Source organism: Harpia harpyja, chromosome 1, assembly GCF_026419915.1.
Source record: "Harpia harpyja isolate bHarHar1 chromosome 1, bHarHar1 primary haplotype, whole genome shotgun sequence".
NCBI classification, from domain to species: Eukaryota; Metazoa; Chordata; class Aves; order Accipitriformes; family Accipitridae; genus Harpia; species Harpia harpyja.
In genome coordinates, this window is record NC_068940.1 from 91,242,461 (window position 1) to 91,263,709 (window position 21,249).

The 21,249-nt window shown below is 38.2% G+C and overlaps 1 protein-coding gene across 1 annotated transcript in view; it reads right to left on the bottom strand.

Moving 5' to 3' along the window:
- Positions 1–21,249, bottom strand: part of ODAD2 (outer dynein arm docking complex subunit 2) — a 91,930-nt gene that overhangs the window by 60,522 nt on the left and 10,159 nt on the right. The window contains exons 8-9 of the mRNA XM_052804928.1: positions 21,040–21,177; positions 20,688–20,832 (exon numbers count right to left, since the gene is read on the bottom strand). Coding sequence (XP_052660888.1) covers positions 20,688–20,832; positions 21,040–21,177 — 283 coding nt within the window. The remainder of the gene's footprint in view (positions 1–20,687; positions 20,833–21,039; positions 21,178–21,249) is intronic.

Below are 21,249 nucleotides of genomic sequence, written 5' to 3' on the forward strand. Positions count from 1 at the left end.
TAAAAGCAAGAAAAAGATCAAAGAATACACCCTATGGTATGCAGGAAGTTAAATCATATGATAACAATGGATTCTTTTGAACCAGTGAATATAGATTTACTATTAATCAAATCAGGGATGAACCCAGCTGCACAGAAATTAGGAGGGTTGAGCTACCATGTAGCTGCAACAGAAGCTGGAGTGCATGAGCAGTGCCAACTGGTGCTAACATGGAAGTTACAACTTAGAGCACCTAGTAAATCAAAATACAGTATCCACCTCCCACATGCCTCTCAATTCCCGGGAAGCTTTGGCTCCCATCCAGATCTGAACTGTGCCACCCAAGCCCATCTCTTTCAAATGACAGTTTTGAAACTGTAAAGGACTTTGAACCAACCCTTTCCAGAGGAAGATATTTTGCTAAATTGTGCACATCATACTGAAATACAGAATATTGAAAAACTAAGTAATGTTTGCTAATATGAAACAAGTAGGTCTAACAAAAGCAGAACTTCTGCAGCATAGTTCTTAAATGTAAACAGAAACAGTAAGACAAATACAGTAAAAAAGTCTTTAAATTTAACATGCTCTTCAACAGATACCATAAATGTAGTAGAGAATTGCAAGTCAGAAAATACATCCAAAAGGAATGTGAGAAAAATACTTCATAAAGTTTCAGATCAGTAACTTACATCAGACAAAAGACTTCTGCTAATCAATAAAGACTTCTGCTAATCAATAAAGGGTATGTATGTCGATGGTACTTCATAGATAACTTTTACTTAAATTTCTTGTAACAATAGATATCCATAGAATTTCCCTGCAGAAAACTGCTTAAATATAAAGGTAATTTTTTAACATCTGTAACATATAGTGTCCTAAAGGAAGATTCCTACAATTTTTTTTATGTTATCTTTCTTTAATCTTCGTTATCATCTTGACTTCAGAAGAAAATGAAACGTCTTGCTTTAAGAACATGTTTTGATCTATTTTGAAAATACGTCCTAGGGAATAATATACTGTAACAATTTCTCAAATGTTTTCCTAGAGAAATCAGTTTATCTACACATATCAAACTCTAAATGATTTTTTTTTTAAAAAGTAAGATATGACTACAAAACTATACAGAATATTCTGTAGCTCAAAAGGACTAACAGCTGTCTTTTTATGAAGTTTGTGGTCTTTTCATATAGCTTAGACTTTGAGATTTACTTTGCTTTGTATTATAAAAATTTTGCAACAGGTGTTTAAAGAGAAAACTTTCTTTTTATTATTTTACATATAAGAAGTATATCACTAACCTGACAAGCGATGTCACTTCTTTTGAGGAGTGCTTCTCCTACAGTGAAACTACATTTATACATAACATAGTCATTCATAATTCACTTACCTTACATGTATAATGGTTGGCACATGACATCTAGTATGGACCAGGTTTTTAAAAAATAAACAACTTTTAATTCTCTTACATTAAATAAAAAATAGAACTGTATATAAAATATATATATGCATTTTATTTTTTCAGTTTCAAAAATGCACCACTTTAAGTGTTTTTAAAGTAAAACCACAATAAAATATTTTTCATATGTGCTGAAGCATCAGTTCTACAAAATAAGAAATATTACTCATGGTTTCAACAATTATTTTTTGTTTCTTGAAGTTATCATTACAGTAAGTCTTGCAGTACTTATAGCATAGATTTTAACATGCATGGCAATAGTTACCTCTTCATTAAGTTGACATAAAATCTGCATCATGTTGTTATACCATTGGACATCTGATATGTTGGATGCAAAATAAACTCTACTGGCAGATCAACAATCAATTTTAAGGCTTGAAATTAAACACAGATTTAGTTTAAAATGTGCCTCTCTTCCTATATAGTGGTATAACACATATATCCACAAATTAAATGAAAATAAAACACTATCACTGCTACACTATCAGTAAAACATCTTCTGTGCAATGTATGTGTAATGTCTCTATTATGATACTCTGAGCTCACAACTGAGAATTACAGAACTATAATGTGCAGCAAAGCCTCTCTTTCTTTTGCTTTTATTTTTGAGGTGTTTAACAGGCCACCTTTATAATACAATAATGCACAGATTAATCTAGTTAAAACTTTTAATGTATGGTATGTATACAAAGGCAGCTGTTTTAGATGATGATAAGATTGTATATAAATTTGGTATCTGTGAGTCCAATCTCACAGGTTTAGTCACCACTATACTAGAAACATCCTTATTTGGCAATGTTTCTCCAAATATGACTCCATGCATCAGTTAGTTCATTCTGAATGCACAGAAAGATGGAAGATGCATAAACTTTTGGCTGCATCCAGGCCCCCTTTTCACTGGCTTCCTTAGCGTCCTATCTTTCTCCATTTAAAAATCCTTGGGCCTTCAGCAATTCTTCCTTATGATCTCAGGGAATGCTGGATACTGCTTCTGAAGTATTCAAGTACCTTCTGACACCTTCTGGCAGAAACACATTCAAATACAGCATGCCCAACACACACTGCTCAAAGATCTAGTGAAAGATGTCCCGGCCCATGACAGGGCAGTTGAACTAGATGATCTTTAAAGGTCCCCTCCAACCCAAACCATTCTATGATTCCATAATTTCAGGTTATGGTGGCTCCTCAACAACAGCAGTGGTAGAAAGTAGCTACCCACTTAGTTACTGGTGCTAGTATTTGGTAAAATTAGTATTTAAGGCCATCCTAGGGTTTCTTAAGCCACAAGAGAGTTCCAGTAGGAGGAAAAAACCAAAATTAGCTATAGGGACATATTATAATATTCTTAGCATTTCACTTTTTTCTCTGTAAGTTTGTTAAATTAATTTTACAGTGAAAAGAACTGTGAAAGATGGCTTTGTGCTTATTTTGCAGCCATTACCTCCTTAAGCAGCTGAAATCATCTTGATTCCCAATATAAGTCAGGGCTGTACAAAGGCTCGTTGCCCAGGATATTGCACAGGTACAACAATGTTTTTAAATGGCAGTGTATCAAATAGCAATTAAATAAAAGCTCACAGGAGGCCAGAAATTAATCCATTGTTGTTTTGTAAATTCAGGAAACCAGAAGGCATGATGTAATGGGAAAGAAGGAAAGAGGAAGCTCAGAAGAGTCATCAGTGCCTTTAAAAAAATTACATAATGAGTACAAAAGCAAAAATCTCATTGAGGATGAAGAACGGGAAGTGTAGAGAGAGATTAATCAGGCAAAATCATGAGCTTTTCAGTTGGCTGAAGCTCAGGAAGGATAGAGAATGAGGACAAGATCAAATAACTAAGAGTGAAAATAAAAGAATAACACAAGCATATAAGGCCACAAACCAAAATACAACTACCAAGGGACACACAAGTTGAAACCATCATTTTGTTTGATACTTCCGTAATAATCAAGAGGAAAAAAACCTGTTAGTCGACAGCAAGCTTTCAACAAATTAAACCAAGAAAGCTAAAAGCATAAATGGGTCTTTTTTATGCATTAGTCTTTACTATGTTCTAGTAATATGTACTTAATGCCAATGATGATGCAGTAAACACTCTGCTTATGCTAAGGACATAACTAGTCAGTAAGTACTTAGAGAACTTAGATGTTTTCATACTAGCTGATCTTAATGGAATCCACTCTATGGTACTGAGAGAATTGGCTGATAGCAAAGACCATGATTAGTTTGCAGAACTGCAGAAAAAAAGCTGGTGTTACCAATGGAAAACAACGTCAATATTACCTGTCAATATCACAGTGTTGTCAGACAAAAAAGCAGACTTTACAGAGAGACTTATAAACAGAATTGTAACCTGTAAGATACAAGAAATCATCCTTCTTCAGTCTGGCACTGATAAAACCACAGTTTAATTACTACGTTCACTCTAGGTATCATACTTCAAAAAAGATCCTGACCAACTTGATGAAGACCAGCAGAGGAAGCAAAATATCTCAAAAGTATGATCTACACAGAAAAACAGAAGGAACTGGAGTTGTTTACTCTAGAGATGAAGAGAATAAGAAAGTGGTTTAAAGAACAGCTACAAAGACAGTCATCAGTTCTCCAGGTCCATTGTGCGTAAGACAAGAAATAACGGGGTTAAATGGCATCAGGGCTGATTTATGCTAGGTATTAGAAAAACTTTAACGGTAAGAATATTTGAATTTTGGAATAAGTTGCTTACAGCAGTTATGAAATCTCCATCACAGGAAAGAAAAGTTACAGAAATATTTGTCCAGAAGACACAGAAAGAATTGATGTTGTTTTGGAGACAAGCAGATGGAGTAAATGACCTCCTGCATTCTGCTCTAGCCCTATTTTCTATTACTTATTTTTAGTGAAATTTTGTAAATATTAGATGTTTTTTATTAGATTACCCTTATCATGCATTACCCTTCTCTTCACTAAAAAAGGAGGATTGATCCATAATAGATAATAAGATCATAGATACATACAATAGATAATAAAATATACAGGCTTAAGATTTCAATATCACCTGTTCCATCCTAATTAAAACCCTTCCTAGTCAATACAAAGCTTTAAATTTTGAAACTATGATCTCAGTTCAGTAGGCTAGGAAAGAAAGATATAAAATTTCCTCTAGAGTCATCTCTGGAAAGGGTAAACACCATTAAAGTTTTTGCAGATGATCCGCCAGCAGGCAGAAACATTAGCTTTTCAGATAGCTGAGATGATTGTACAGGAGCTGTACAGGTGACCCATGGAGTATCTAACCTGGTACAGTCCACTTTATGGCATGAATTACCCCATTCCTTTTGCTTGAACCCTCTGACATAGTATTTGGCATTATTATGCCACTTTGGTCTTCCTACAGCAAAGACCTGTATCAAAGTTTAGAATTGTCACAACTGACACTAGAGAAAGGACAGTTTTATGAGAAAGGCACCATACCTGGACTCAGGATACCAGTGGTCTTTGAGTCCTTCGACAAAATTCCTGCCTGCTACTGGCCAGATGCCTTTTCCCAGTATCTTTGTTCCCCACTTTCAACTGAAACCTAAAGGCATTATTGGAGTACAAATAATAAAAGTACTAACAAGGCTATAAAGAAGATGATTCCAAATGTGTTGCCCGATTTGTAGTAAAATGCACATACATGCATGGAAAAATATAAACATTACAATCAATTTATAGTGCAACTCAGTTTCCTGAGAGAAAGCAAGAAGAAATAAAATGCAAATTATACAGCTTTTGGCTCACAAACTTCTCTATAAATATGGTACCTATTTGGAGGGGGTTTTATTAATTTATTTAATTTCGATTTGGATTTAGAGTGAATATGACTGAATGCAACCAGAAAATGAAATATTGTTTTACTTTTCATGGCAATGTCAAGGATTTTTTTTTTCCTGTTTAGACCTATGGCCGAAATTTATTTTGCCATAGTAAAAGTTCATTTTATTTACTGTATTAAGTAAGTCCTGCATAGATACCTTAATGTGCATGTCTGTGATAGTAAGCCTGTGACTGAATAACAGGAAAGAAAATTGCTGTTTGTGGGCAGTTTTGTCATTCTTATGTATAATAATACCCTACTTTTGATTATGAGTATATACAATCTGAATGGCAATTGCAATATACTTGACAAAATTCAGACTGAACCTACCAAGTCAATATATTTTTAGAAAATACTGAACGAACAAATAGCTTTATGTGATATCCAAAAGAAAGTAGGTCAAATTATAGAAACCTTTACTCTTATACCAGAAATTATTTAATTAAAATTCATTAATGGAATGAAAAAACTCCTAGAACAAAAACATTGTTTAAGTGGAATCCCAGCCAAAAATATTATTAAAATATTGCCATTTTTATAAAACAAGAAAGCCAAAAAAGCAGTAAAGCATGAAACAGAATTCTTCATTTATACCTTTGTGACTTTTTGATTTTCTGTTGAACTTGACTCTCTCAAATCACAGACCATTTTGTAATTTTCTGCTGGAAAATACTTCAAAATTTAAATAAAATTTGATAAAGCTTAATGAAAGACTGAGTATTGCAGTATAATATGTATAATATACTTCAGCAAGGCAATTTTCCTATGCTAGTGAACCTCTAAACACTCTGAGTTTTGTTTTAGTTTAAATACTAGTTCCAATTTTTCATTTTAGTTTATAAAACATACAAGCTGCAACTTGTTAAGAGATGAGTTATGGACAAGTATAACTGAGTTATGGAATAATTCCCTGCCCCACTTCCTGAATCTTCTGGCATTCTTTGGCTACAGCCTGGCAGTATGTAAACCATACAGATTAATATAAGTAAAGCCAGTGGAAAATCACAGGCATCACAAAATCACAAAATCCAAACTGTTCACATTAATACCTTGACCCTGACCCTTGACAGTGGCAGAAGTGACATATATGTTATGACCCAGACACAGTGAGTTTAAATTGTCACCATATTTTATGAAACTGAAAAGAAATTAGTTTCCAAACAAGAGAGTAAGTCTATTATTTTCTGAGTGAACCAGAAGGTTTTGTTAGGCACCTGTTCATTCCCTCTTGAAAACTCTCCCAAGACATGTATCCATTCTGTTAGCTCTCCTTTTCTGATTCATAGTAATTGGATTCTACTGTAGAGGAGGTAAGACTCAATGGAGTCCTTGTGCAAACACATGAACTTTTACTTCATTGGACTAGGAATAGTGGAATGATTTTCCCAGTAACTTCTCAAACCTCAAACTTGGAGAGAAGTGAAATGCTGACCCAAAAAACACAGAAAACCTGGCCAAGGTAATACATAATATCTTAACAGTGCAAGTTTATCTTCCTCTCATTTGTGAAATTTTCAGTTTAGGAGTGTATTTGTTCCCCAGTTGCATCTGGAGAATTTTGTGAAGACAATGGACCGCACTTTTCAATGCTAGACAAATTTGGAGAGAAAAATAAAGATTGTAATGTGCACAACAAACCCACAATCCCACCGTGCTTTCTAGATCAGATCGCTGCAACAGATGTTAATTTGGGATTTAATCTAATTGATCCATCAGAAACTACTGTTACTGCAAAATTTCACCATTCAAGAATGAGTTTTAGCTCTGGCTTAGGTTTTAGTTACCACAGGCCACCTGTAGTACCTTTGATAACTGTACCGGAGTTCAGACCTCAGCTCATCTGGTAAAGTGTCTTGAGGTAACTGTATTCACAGAGTAAGTCTTAGACTGTCTCCAACTCACACCACAGTCTCCCAATGACACTCCAGCATGAATGAACTCAGCTTCAGCAACGATCCTAGACTTCCTCTGCCCACCATGACAGGCCCTTTTAGCATATGAAAATTGTTGTACTTAACGCACAAACCATGATCTTTCACCATTCTTTGTAAGAGAAGCCACCCTCCTTGGTACCCTCTTATCTCTTCAGCAGTACACTGCCTTCAGCTGCCACTATCACTAACACAGATGGAGTCCCTGAACAGGTGATTTACCTCAGCATCCTTGATGATAGGGTCATGTTTTTGAAAGTGACAGGCCACACATTTCTTCAGCCCTAACTGAAGGAAGATTGTTCACTCGTTTGTTTGGATCATGACATACTGAATCTCGGTCACTGTCCTGTCCTCTCCTCGCTTTCAGAAGAGGTTGCTCTGGAAAACAGAGACTTACACACTTGGTAAGTCACACACAATGGGAGAGTTGTTCCATTCAATGCTTTCTGGTATTGAAATGCAAAGCTTTCTGCATGCCTCCATCTGTGGCCAAAAGGTCAGACAACTCCCTCTAGAAATGGTCATGCTAATGTCTACCAGCAAGTAACGAATCATTCTGGGATTCCATTGCCATAGTAACTGTAATAGCAGTGTGCAATGTCATCATACATATACTCAGCCTGCCTGATGAGCATCAGAAACATGGCCAATACCACTCACAGCTTGACAAAACATAGAATCATAGAATCATTTCGGTTGGAAAAGACCTTCAAGATCATCGAGTCCAACCATTAACCATGCCCCCTAAACCATGCCCTGGAGTACCCTGTCCACTCGCTTTTTGAAAACCTCCAGGGATGGTGACTCAACCACTTCCCTGGGCAGCCCATTCCAATGTTTGACAACCCTCTCAGTAAAAAAATTTTTCCTAATATCTAACCTAAATCTCCCTTGCCTCAACTTGAGGCCATTTCCTCTTGTCCTATCTCCAGCCATCTGACAGAAGAGACCGACACCCACCTCACTACAACCCCCTTTCAGGTAGTTGCAGAGAGCGATAAGATCTCCCCTCAGCCTCTTCTTTTCTAGACTGAACAGCCCCAGATCCCTCAGCCGCTCCTCATATTGTGAGGTTAAAGAAGATATTTGTATTCCATCTTGCTGCCTGCTCTAAAGGGTTAGTAACTATGTATATAAAAAGACTAGCCTCTCTGTAGTAACTCAGAGCCTGGAGGATCATCATGGACGCTAAGATAGGATACAGCAAGTGTGTGCATCGCACCCAAGTCTTCGGCATTTGTGTCTTCTTCAAGCATAGAGGTCATCAGTGCTGGTAGGATACCTGTATTGTTGGTAAGCTTGAATACCCTATACTGTCATGAGACCGTAGTGCCTATACAAACAATACAATGCCTTCAGCTCTCGCAGGCTGACCAGAGAGTTATATTCAGACATTTCATCATGAGATGACTGATTTTATACAAGTATCTGCATACTCTGTGTCCTGAACAAAGCTGGCTGCAGACTTGAAAACCTCTGCAAGGCCAGCAAAGAGCACTTTTATCAAGTTTAACAGAATCAGGCCTTGGCATTCAGGACTAACTTTATTCAGTCTAAAACTGCTGCAGTCCTATATTGTCGTGTTGCAAGTGGGCTATCTCCTTAAATTTAAATATTTGAGCCCAGTTACCTGCAAACATTTTTTTTATATAGGCTTCTACCTGATGTCAGCCTTTATCTGCCTTCTTTCCTCCCTTTCTGCCTTCAGTCTCTGGCTGAAGTCATATGTGATGCTACATGAATCACAAGCTCTTGAGACAAACTTACCCTACAGTCATCCTTCAACAGCCTTCAAAGTGTCTCTTTGACATGAGCAGTGAACGTTGAGGGCTCATGGTGTCCTTGAGCTATGCTTCCCGCTTTGTTCTACAAGCGGCTGGCAGTAGTCTCAGAATCGTGTGCCCTTGTCCTTGTGGGGGACTTTAACTTTCCAGACATCTGCTGGAAATACAACACAGCAGTGAGTAAACAATCTAGGAGGTTCCTGGAGTGTGTGGAAGATAACTTCTTGACACAGCTGGTGGGTGAGCCAATCAGGGGAGGAGCCTTGCTAGACCTGTTGTTTACAAACAGGGAAGGATTGGTGGGAGGTGTGATGGTTGGAGGCCGTCTTGGGCTTAGTGACCATGAAATGGTAGAATTTTCAATTCTTGGTGAGGCAAAGAAGGTGGTCAGCAAAACCACCACTATGGACTTCCGGAGGGCTAACTTTGGCCTCTTCAAGGCACTGGTTGAGAGAGTCCCTTGGGAGATGGTCCTGAAGGGCAAAGGGGTCCAGGAGGGATGGACATTCTTTAAAAAGGAAATCTTAATGGCTCAGGACCAGGCTATTCCCATGTGCCGCAAGTCAAACCGCCGAGGAAAACGACTGGCCTGGCTGAATGGGGAGCTTTTGCTAGGACTTAAGAAAAAAAGGAGAGTTTATCATCTCTGGAGGAAAGGGCAGGCAACTTGGGAGGAGTACAGGGATCTTGTTAGATCATACAGAGAGAAAATTAGAAAGGCGAAAGCTCAGCTAGAACTAAATCTGGCCACTATCATAAGGGACAACAAAAAATGTTTTTACAAATATGTTAACAGTAAAAAGAATCCCAAGGAGAATATCTATCCTTTAATGGATACAGAAGGGAACGTAGCAACCAGTGATGAGGAAAAGGCCGAGGTACTTAATGCCTTCTTTGCCTCAGTCTTTAATAGTGAGTCCAGTCATCCTCAGGGTACTCCACCTCATGAGCTGGAAGGTAAGGATGGAGAGCATAACATACCCCCCTTAATCCAGGAGGAATTAGTTAGGGACCTGCTACGCCACCTGGACACTCACAAATCTATGGGACCTGATGGGATCCATCCAAGAGTACTGAGGGAACTGGCTGAGGTCCTTGCCAAGCCACTCTCTATCATCTATCAGCGTTCCCGGTCAACAGGGGAGGTCCCAGAGGACTGGAGGCTTGCCAATGTGACTCCCATTTATAAGAAGGGTCGGAGGGAGGATCCGGGGAACTACAGGCCTGTCAGCCTGACCTTGGTACCGGGAAAGATTATGGAACGGTTTGTTTTGAAAGCACTCACATGGCAAGTCCAGGATAAGAGGGGGATCAGGCCCAGTCAGCATGGGTTTACAAAAGGCAGGTCCTGCTTGACCAACCTGATCTCCTTCTATGACCAGGTGACCCGCCTAGTGGATGAGGGAAAGGCTGTCAATGTTATTTTCCTAGACTTCAGCAAGGCCTTTGACACTGTCTCTCATGGCATACTCCTTGAGAAGCTGGCGTCTTGTGGCCTGGATAAGTGCACTATTCACTGGGTGAAAAACTGGCTGGATGGCCGAGCCCAGAGGGTCGTGGTGAATGGGGTGAAATCCAGTTGGCGGCGGGTCACGAGTGGTGTTCCCCAGGGCTCGGTGTTGGGCCCTGTTCTGTTTAATATCTTTATTGATGATTTGGATGAGGGGATCGAGTGCACCCTCAGCAAGTTTGCAGACAACACCAAGTTGGGAGGCGGGGTCGATCTGCTTGAGGGTAGGGAGGCTCTATAAAGAGATCTGGACAGGCTGGATCGATGGGCTGAGGCCAATTGTATGAAGTTTAACACGGCCAAGTGCCGGGTCCTGCACTTCGGTCACGGCAACCCCATGCAGCGCTACAGGCTTGGGGAAGAGTGGCTGGAAAGCTGCCCGGCAGAGAAAGACCTGGGCGTGCTGGTTGACAGCCAGCTGAATATGAGCCAGCAGTGTGCCCAGGTGGCCAAGAAGGCCAATCGCATCCTAGCCTGTATCAGGAACAGTGTGGCCAGCAGGAGCAGGGAGGTGGTTGTTCCCCTGTACTCGGCACTGGTGAGGCCGCACCTCGAGTACTGTGTTCAGTTTTGGGCCCCTCACTACAGGAAAGTTGTTGAGCTGCTTGAGCGTGTCCAGAGAAGGGCAACCAAGTTGGTGAGGGGCCTTGAGCACAAGTCTTATGAGGAGCGGCTGAAGGATCTGGGGTTGTTCAGTCTAGAAAAGAGGAGGCTGAGGGGAGACCTTATCGCTCTCTACAACTACCTGAAAGGGGGTTGTAGTGAGGTGGGTGTCGGTCTCTTCTGTCAGATGGCTGGAGATAGGACAAGAGGAAATGGCCTCAAGTTGAGGCAAGGGAGATTTAGGTTAGATATTAGGAAAAATTTTTTTACTGAGAGGGTTGTCAAACATTGGAATGGGCTGCCCAGGGAAGTGGTTGAGTCACCATCCCTGGAGGTTTTCAAAAAGCGAGTGGACAGGGTACTCCAGGGCATGGTTTAGGGGGCATGGTTAATGGTTGGACTCGATGATCTTGAAGGTCTTTTCCAACCGAAATGATTCTATGATTCTATGATTCCCTCCCAATTCCCTCCCATCCCATAAAGATACCCTCCTAAAAGATACCAACTAGCTAAAAGGTACCAACTGAACAGAAAATGTTCTTTCAGGAAAACTGCTACATATGGCTAAATTTGTTTTGCAAGAAGAACAAACAAACAAGCTCTCAGATGCATTATGTGCCAATACAGATAGGTGAGAACAGCTAGTTGGGCTAATATAGACCAAAGTAACTCATAAGGCCAAGATATAAACTTAAAAGTGATTCTTGGCTAAAGACAACAAAAATGCTGTTTCTCAGAACAGTGAGTAACTTAGATTCATATGATTCCTCAAAGAAATATATATGTTTTAGTGACCAGAAGGCAGATAAGGTCCTTTGCATCTGTGTAGAAATTACTGGATTTTTTTCCTTTGCTTTTCTGATTGCTCAGACAACATCAGTCTCAGTCAGATGTCACAAAATTGGATGTTGCTGGTTTCTTGGTCAGCTAATTCTTGCAAATTCCTTCCAGATGTTTATTTACTCCTGCTTTTCTCCAGAATCCAGACAGCCTCTCTCTTTGTTCACCAACTCAGTGTCAGAAGAACCATCATAAAAATGTGAGGATACTTTGCAGCCCACTCCCTGAAGAGCTCCAAAGACAGTGCAGCATATGGTGATAAGAAAGTAAAAAGCTGTGCAAAGCCAGTAGGTCTGGTCTACCGAAACCCTTCTGAAGAACTAGAGGCAAAATAAACCTGTAGGATCCTGATCACATGCATATTGTCTATGTAAACAAAGCTCAAGCACAGTCACCAAGCTGGCTAGGCCAAAGTTAGAGCACAGGTATCTAGCAGATGCCCATCAATTAATTCTCCCATTAACTGAGGACTGACAATTAGTTTCTAAGGCTGTTACCAAAAAGGCTGATCCTTACTAAGTACTCTAAGGAAAAACGGCCAGAAAGTATGCAAACCCCTATTTCCAAATACATAAAGAATCTGGAATAAGAGTAGGCCTTCAAAAGACTACTTCACATTACACTCACTGACAATTTCAAATGCGCAAGACTGTGGGGATGGGAGTCATCTGTCTAAATTCACTCATCTACAGCCATCCTACATTACTGATAATTAAGATCGAGTCATCTATAGCCATCCTACATTGCTGTTAATTGAGAGCAAGTCAACAGTGAAGTTGAAAACATGATCCATCTCACTCTGCATTAGATACTTAAAATATCAGATGAATCATATCCTTAAAGTGCATATTTTTTCCACTGATCATAAAGGTAGCCTTGAATGCCCAGGTCAGCTACAAACACCTACTCTGTTTACATTTAGAGCTGAGTGAGAAGAATCCCAATCTAGGTCTTGACTTTTATGTCTTGGTGCTAGAACAAGGATACAGCCCCCTCCCTGCCTTTGGCCACTTCATCTGAAGAAAATAAAGCATATACATTCTTAAAAAGAACATGCCGAAATCAGCAGGAAATGAGGATTGAATGAGAAAGATAAAAGGTTCTAGGATTAAATAAAAAAAAAACCCAACCCTAAACAAACAGCACTACTGTTTTTTAATTTAACACTGATACTTGTAAATCCTGACTACAGACTTGGAGGTGTGACATAGGCTGCCCATAATACAGATGTACTACTGACCTTGTGTGACAGTGTCAGACCTGCCTAAGCAATTTTGATTTTCCTAGCACTTGGCTCACAAAGAGAATAAAAGCCTTAATGTTATTACAGCTATTTTATTTTTATGGATCCAACTCATTTGGGAAACCAGTGGAAGTGAATCTGTGGAGAAAATTTAATGAGGTTGAACTAGGAAGGACCTGTGCCTGTAACAGGCTACTGGAGAGCTGACACACTGTTGAAGCTTCATAAGCACTGAGCAGACAGAAAAGACAGTGTCATTTGAAACCAGCCAAATAAGATTTTGCAAGAAAAACAAAATGATACCAGTAGTTTATGAAAAACTAAGGACAAACATTCTCTGGAGAAATAAGCAAACTTAAAAACTGAACTTAGTGAGATCATAGGAAAAACAATTATAGATTAAGACATGGCTGAAGCACAGGCATGCTTCTGAAATAACTGTGCGTATAGTAAGCTGTGATTAAATTGAGCCTAGATCCAATGTGGAACACTTAAAACCAATGAAGAACACTGTTCTCACTTCTTAAAACTCTTGGTAGCTTTCAGACACAATCATGTTCTAATCCTTTAGGAAAGCCAACAATTTTATTATCTACTTCATGATTATAAAGGCTTAAGTCAGACTGAGACAGCTGTGGCAATTTATAATTATTTTAGAGGTACAGTAGTTATGGTGTCAAAACAGTAGCTCATTAGTTTAATTACCTGCTTTTCAATAGAATACAATCCTGCAGAAAGAGGAGAATCAAACTTCAGTTATATTACATTCTTTTCCTCAGCCCTTAATTTTTGACATACCATCTCTTCTTTCTCATTTTTTGTTGAATTCTACTTCTTTTGCTTTTTTTCTCTTTAGTTCTATCTTGTCTTTTATCATCAGGTATGAAACTCTTAGAAACAGGTGACCCTCAGAACGTTAATTAAACTTCCACTACACAGAAATTCATCAGAGTTGGTGTTAATGGTCAAAAATCAACTGGCTGTTACGAATTTTATATGTCTCTTGTGATGAGGAATGATTGTTTGTACAGTATTTCGAGGAGAGAGCTATGCAAGTGCTTCAGAGTTGCCAATTATAATAATAATTTGAGAGTTCACCATTTGCCAATATTTCCTACCCAGTAAATTTATCATAAAAAGATTTCTTTTTCATGATCAGCACTGGCTAGGTTGTTAAAAAATACATATCTTAACTATAAAATGCAGTTTTACCATATTTTTATTCCATTTTTTTTCAGTAATCACATTCTTTACTGAAATTTTTTAAAAAATCTTGGCTAATACTGGAAGATAGGAACAAAAGATATTCGTGAACAGTGGAGAAGAGAGTGATATGAAGGCTGACAGGTTTGCCAAAGCTGACAGGTTAGCCAAACATGTGCCTAGAAACACTAGCAGGTGGCACATGATTAAGTCTCATACATTTGGTATTTTCTGAAAAATAACAGTCTACCACTTAGTCAAGCTACAGCAAAATTTATTTTTCATCTTGGTCTTTCAGTTCAGTTGAATAACCACCTTCATATTACTCCACCATATACTTTCATTAGGGAAGATAAAAGATTTATTGTTAGACATTCTGCTAATAAGGTCAGGTAAATTATCTGCAAAGTTGGTCAGTCCTGAAAAGATGCATTACACTGTGGCAAAATTATTTTATATACAAAAATATTTTATATGCACTAATATATGCTTATTTTGTATTTAATAGCCAAAATATAATCTCATGCAAGTCTTGCTAATGTGATATTTTAAAGAAAAAACAGTTAACTCTTATCCACAAATTGTGGAAAAAATAATATAATGTGCAATATATTTGCTACACAGATCAGATTAGTTTTACTCCTATTAGATTCTAATACCTGCATCTATTCCACAACTAGGGCCAGATTTCAAGATTACAGATAAATTTCTTTGATAATTTTGCACAAAAAATGATTTCTAACTTCGTTATGTATCTGACCAAATTCATAACTTCTATGTTAATCATCTAAGTATCCAATCATATTTGTAAAGTTCTACCCACTGGTAACTCTTCCTGGAAAAATGGAAGCAGAGTCAAGAAATAGAGAGTTAGTTCCTCAGAATTTGTACTTGTAGTTCTCTGTGCAGTTTGTTGGTCAGGAATATCTGTACACACCAGAGATTTTAGACTTTTTCTATGACTACCACTAATCTTTTGAGCAGTATTACAATGTGTAAAATAAGTAAATAAACAATTGGTACTTTAGGGGGTACACTGTAACACTAATACTATTTTTTCATGTCTTACAAAATTTAAAATTACTTTTTGTGTAGTTTCACTTTAAATGAATTAGTCTTTGAAGACCCATTTTATTCCTTAGGCTAATATGTTCATGTCTCTTTTGAGGTTCTGCATTTTAGAATAAAACAATTACTTTTCTGCTAATCCCAAAATACAATCAATTTCTTAATCCATGCATAGTTTATGAAGCCGATTTAAATTTTATAGTGAGTACTAGTGTCATTTTAATAATTTGGAACATTTCCAATACCATTATAACTTAAGAAAGCTATACTTTTCCATTATGCAGTTAAAAAATACTGCGTCTATCCTCTATTTCATGCAAATTTTGAGAAAAATCTACAAGCCACATCAATATCTTTGCAAGTGCCATAAATTTATAATTGGTTCATATAAAAGAGTTGCTGTATACACCACCTGTTAAACCACAGGAGGGCTGAGACTGCTACACAATTTTCATTTGCACAAGAAAGCAATAATTTATTTTGAAAGGCTGGATGTTTTCTACCTTCCTCTTTATGAGGAAGACATCTATTTTTCAGATATCTAAAACCTTAGACCTCAGATATGACAAGTCTCACCTTAGAGATAAACTGTGACTGACTCTATATTAATGCATAGCAGGGAAGTGTGCAAGCAGTTGTTGACTGCCTCCTTCTTCCCCTCCAAGCAGAGAAATGTCACATTGCAAACCTTGCACACAGAGTGCAAAAGAACTCCCCCCACACATGCAACTGCCATTTAAGATTTAGTCCTCAAATGTTCTGAAATAGGCTCCCTGTTTCTGTAATAGGTTGAACCTTCCTTGTCCACATTCCTACCCTTCATGCATACATGGATTTCCTGCACCCTGGCTTGCCCCAAGCCCCTGAATTCCAACCTCCAGATGTCTTCCTGTCTCTTTCTGGGTAATAAAACTATCCCATACTGTTTATCAACAATATTTACATGAACCTCTCATTTCAGATCCTGCATCTTAGCTCCCGGCAGAGCCTCCATGCATCATTTCACTGTCTGACTTTCTGCACTTCTAACCTGTACCTTTCTTCCCCAAGGTGTTGGGGGGGCAATGCTAGTGCCTTCCATGTACAAAGAGCTAGCTGGGGATCCACTATTCCTTCCTGCAAGCCAATACATAGTTGTATTTCCCTAACTGACAAATTTGAGCTTCCTGAGAAGAGGAAGTAAACTGTCTGCGGTGCAGCAATCACACTACATCCTCCTGGCTCAGCTCTGCTCACACTGCAAAGGGGAAGCAGAAGTGATGGGCAGTAGGTCTTGCCCAGCCAATACTCACTGCAATACATACACTGTAAGAACTAGACCCATAGCTTTGGTCTCTTCAGACTTTCATTTCCTTGACCCAATTGCCTAGAAATAAGTGAGGACTTTTAGAGGGGTTGGAGAGAAAGAAAAGGAAAGAGGCAAAGACCAGAAAGAATATTCCTGTATATTCCTGCCTCCCTGGTCTGTTTGCCATCTTTTTGTAATGTAAGCCCAATACAGAGAGGCCTCCTGCCAGCTACAGGAATGTTGCTTGAATGTAGCAGTCTTCCAAAGTTCCTGCCAAAATGCAGCTGTGGAGCAGACCTGAATACCCAGTGTATCCCACAGTTCTTTCAACCTTTTCCTTGTCCAGTGAATGAGATTTCACTGAGTCATGGGACAGACGTCCTCCCTTCCCAGCCATCAACTGCTATGCAGCACCAGGGCACATGGACACCTGGGAGCTGGTGTTCAAGGCCATAATCAGGGCACATCCTCCCTAGCTCCTGTGCAGTGCCACAGCCTTTCCCCAGCTCCTGGACCTGGCACAAGATGCAAACACCTGGGGAGATACAGCAGGTTTGTCCACCTATGATTCCAAAGTAGAAAAGAAACACAATGCTGTTCTGAGAATGAAGTCGTCTGAACTGGAGTAATTCAAAACAGATATGAAATTAGTGGATATTTTACATGAAGCGTGAGATTTGACTGGTTTCACTAGTGTATCCCTGAAATATAGCCAAAATTAGAATGGCTTTCCAGATAAGAAGCTGAAGGAAGAATTCTGTAACTGACGTGGTCCTGCAGAACTCTATCCAAAGCTCACCCTGGCATAGGTGTACATATAAATCACACCCTTACAGGGAACCAAAACCAAGCAGCACAAGGGCTTAAGGGATTAAAGACTTATTCTGGAGATTGGAGTTATTCCTGGCACAGTCACCAGCCCCAATTCACCTCTCAACATCTCAATTTTATCTTAAAACTGGCAATAATCAGTGCTCAACAGCAGGCAGCACAAAGCATTGTGCCCAGCTCTCACCTTTTTTTTTCTCCTTTTTTTTTTTCAGTGAACAGCCAAAGCTCTGCCACAGCTCTGCACGTCTACCTGATATTCCCCATTTCTAGTAAAAAGATCATTGTAAAATGTGACCCCTTCACCCTATTCCTAAATTTTTTCACATGTAAAATGTAGTCCTTCCACTAGAAATCTAATACTTCATAAGCACTACTTTAATAAATAGTGTGAAATCTGAAGCAGGCTCTCCTGAGTGAATCTCAGTTACAAACATCAACAGAACACTTCATTCCAATGTTATCTACTCTAGCCCCAAAAGATGCCTAAGACAACGTCATCACCAAGCTCACTGGTCTATCTTCGCTGCCCATTCTTAAGTCGATGGGGAGACATGGCAAGAGCATACATGTTCAATCTTCTGCTTCACAGCCCTGGGAAGCTTGAAGGTAGGACAAGGAGCCAGACCACAGAAGCAGCTGCTTCCCAGTGGAGCAATTCCAACATGGCTGCTCTTTCCCAGAAAGGACAGGGAATGGAGAAGGGCAAAAAGTCAGAAGGGCATTTCCCCTGCACTAGAATTTTCTTTCCATGAAGAGGTATAAAAATACATAGCCTACAGGCAAAATTCACAGGATCTAGCAAGTTTGCTTTATAGAGGAAGCAACCGCCTTTTTAAGTTTTAATGGTAATCTAACATTGGTATAAAACCTAGGTATCTTTCAGGTTTTATGGAAGTTTTGTGTTTGCAAATTTATCTTTTACAGAGTCTTGCTGAATTGTGATTCACATTTACTTTAGCAGATGTTAAAAAAATGGTTGCATCTACAAATCATTGTATTTTCTAACTTGGTATCTCAAACATCTATTACTTAAGGTATTTTATTATATTTTTAAGACGTGCAAACCATGTATAGTACCTTTGAAGACACACAAGCTCTCTGAAATTTGTGCTTCTATATAAATATGCTTGTAGATACTTAAATATCGTAGTCATAAATTTATTTTCTCTTCTGTTGCATGTGTCATGAACACTTGCCTACATGAACAACAAGAATGCCAAAAAATCTCCTAAGTCTGGCCAGAAGTGCAGTATTTATACTTGAATTAAAATGAATTCCATGTGCAAGCTAAAGTAGCACTCCATCAATAAAACATTTCAACCACTGTCTGTGGTTGAAATGCCACTGAGGCATCTCTTTTCAGCTTTATCTGACACTAGGGATTTCTTGCTTTACGTAGCTAAGAATCAACAAAGAACTATTTTAAGTACATCTTAAAGTACTTTGTTTAATATTTAAAGAACTATTGGAAGACTTGGGTGTGCATGAATACATAAACAAGTATACATTTGAATTTTCATAACAAACCTTTTTCATATTATGGAATTTTGTATTATAAACACTTCTTAACAGGTACTTACAATTTGATCAAAAATGCTCCCCTTTCTTTTTCTAGTTCTAAGCCATTAAGTAATTTTGCTTGTTGACAACTGGAACAAAATATACTCATTTCTAAAAGAGGAGCATGAAAAATATATTTTCCTATTTGCCATTCTCACTTTTCATTCAGAATGGTTTCATGCAAGTGTAGATATGTTTCAGTATTGAAACAAGTCCAATACTAAAACCTAAACATGATTATATGAAGGATCTAGAGACGAAAGGGAGTTTGAGAATTATGTAACCAGGAGAGAAGAGCCTTGTCGGTAAAGAGGGTGGTCCATAAATGGGCCAATGAAAAGATTTCTGGGAGTTCATCAACAGTAATGAATTTCAAGTATCCTCTCCAGGAGGACTTTGGGTCTTTACTAAATAGCACGTTTATTTCTCTGAGGTCTCATAAAAGTACAAAGAGATGGTCCATAAGACAGACAGAAGGAAGCTATTAGTAGACTGAAAGATTTGAAAACACCACCTTGAATGTAATTACATGCAAATAGAAACAATTGTATCATCATGCAAAAAGTATATATTGTGTGTTCAGCATTAGTGGATAGCCTGAGCAAGTTACATGCTGAATGTTACATGAACTGAGAACAAGCAGTAAGAGTGCACTGAACACTGTTTAAAAGACTGAGTTACTCTTCTAGAATGGTTAAAGGACTGGAAGGAGCCAAAGCTTTTCTTATTCCTCACAAGTATTTCTGCTGTACCAAACGCCAGCACCATCATTTTATCAGTCGGATGTGTATACTCTGTAGCTGGACTCAAAAAACCAAATAAACCAGCGCTTTTATTAGTAACTTACAGTACATAAATTCCAGTACAAACTTGTAAAGGAATTTCTCCTGAGGGAAAAACATAATTAGTTTTAGAATTTTCCAGAATAGTACAGGGTTGTTGGTTTTTTTACGTGTTTCAGACATACACAGAATTCTAAACATCTATATTTACAGGTTCCAAAAGATTTTCAACAAGTCTGTGTAAAAAACCCCTTTTTTCGTTTTAGAGGATGCCTGTTTATCATACATTTTCTTGTCCACTAACAGCATCTATCCAGACACAAGACCACGTTAGAATTACTTCAGTCATGCATTAATCATAGTTGATGAAAGACTTTAGGCAAGTATTCAGTTTTAATAAAAACTCTTGAAAGTTATTATCCACATAAAGAAATATCTTGGAAAGTTTCACCCAAAAAGCAAAACAGAAACCCAATAATTAATAAAGAAATTATACCATCTTAAGTTTTAAATAACACTGAACAGATGGTTTAATCTAAGGGTCTATGTAAGCCAAAAATAGCAGATAAAAAAAATGCAGGAGAAACGGGTGTGTGATAGGAAAGTCCACAGTTCCAGGATTTGAACATACTACATAGCAGGGCTATTCTAAAATATATGGAAGGTGGAAAGGATGAGGAGCTGGTCTGGTGTCCTCAGATGTAGAAGGTAAAGAGTAGTTTGTTTTTTTTTTTTTTTATAAAATTTATCAACGCTTCTTATTTACCTTTAAATATTTTGCAAGTTTCTGAATTCCCCAGTATTCTGATGGCAAATCGGTGTTTCCTTCCTGATGACGTACAGGCTGTTCTTCATCTTCCTCAGTCTCTGACGAACTTTCACTAATGTCTTCAAACCTGCCTGATGTTTTACTAAAAACAAGTAAACAGCATCACCCATTTTAAACAGTTATAATCTAATATGAACAAGCACATTTTAAACAGGTATGACAACACTGCCTGATAACAGAATTAGAAAAATATAATTGATGCTACCAAATACTAAGTATGGTGATAATTACTGTAGATACAGAAAATGAAAATAAAAAAATTGAAGGAAGAAAAATAAGTAACCCATACCATTTTGAAGCTCGTTGTATTTTAACAGATTCAGAAGAAATGCCACTGGCTTTCTTTTTGATTTTCAGAGACACAGTACTACTTCTCCCTTCTTCTTCAGTATCTTTTTTTGCGGCCTTGTCACTAAAATATTTGTTTTTATTGAAAAAAAATTATTATATATATACATAGAACCAAAAAGCTATGATTGGACACATATGTCAGTACATA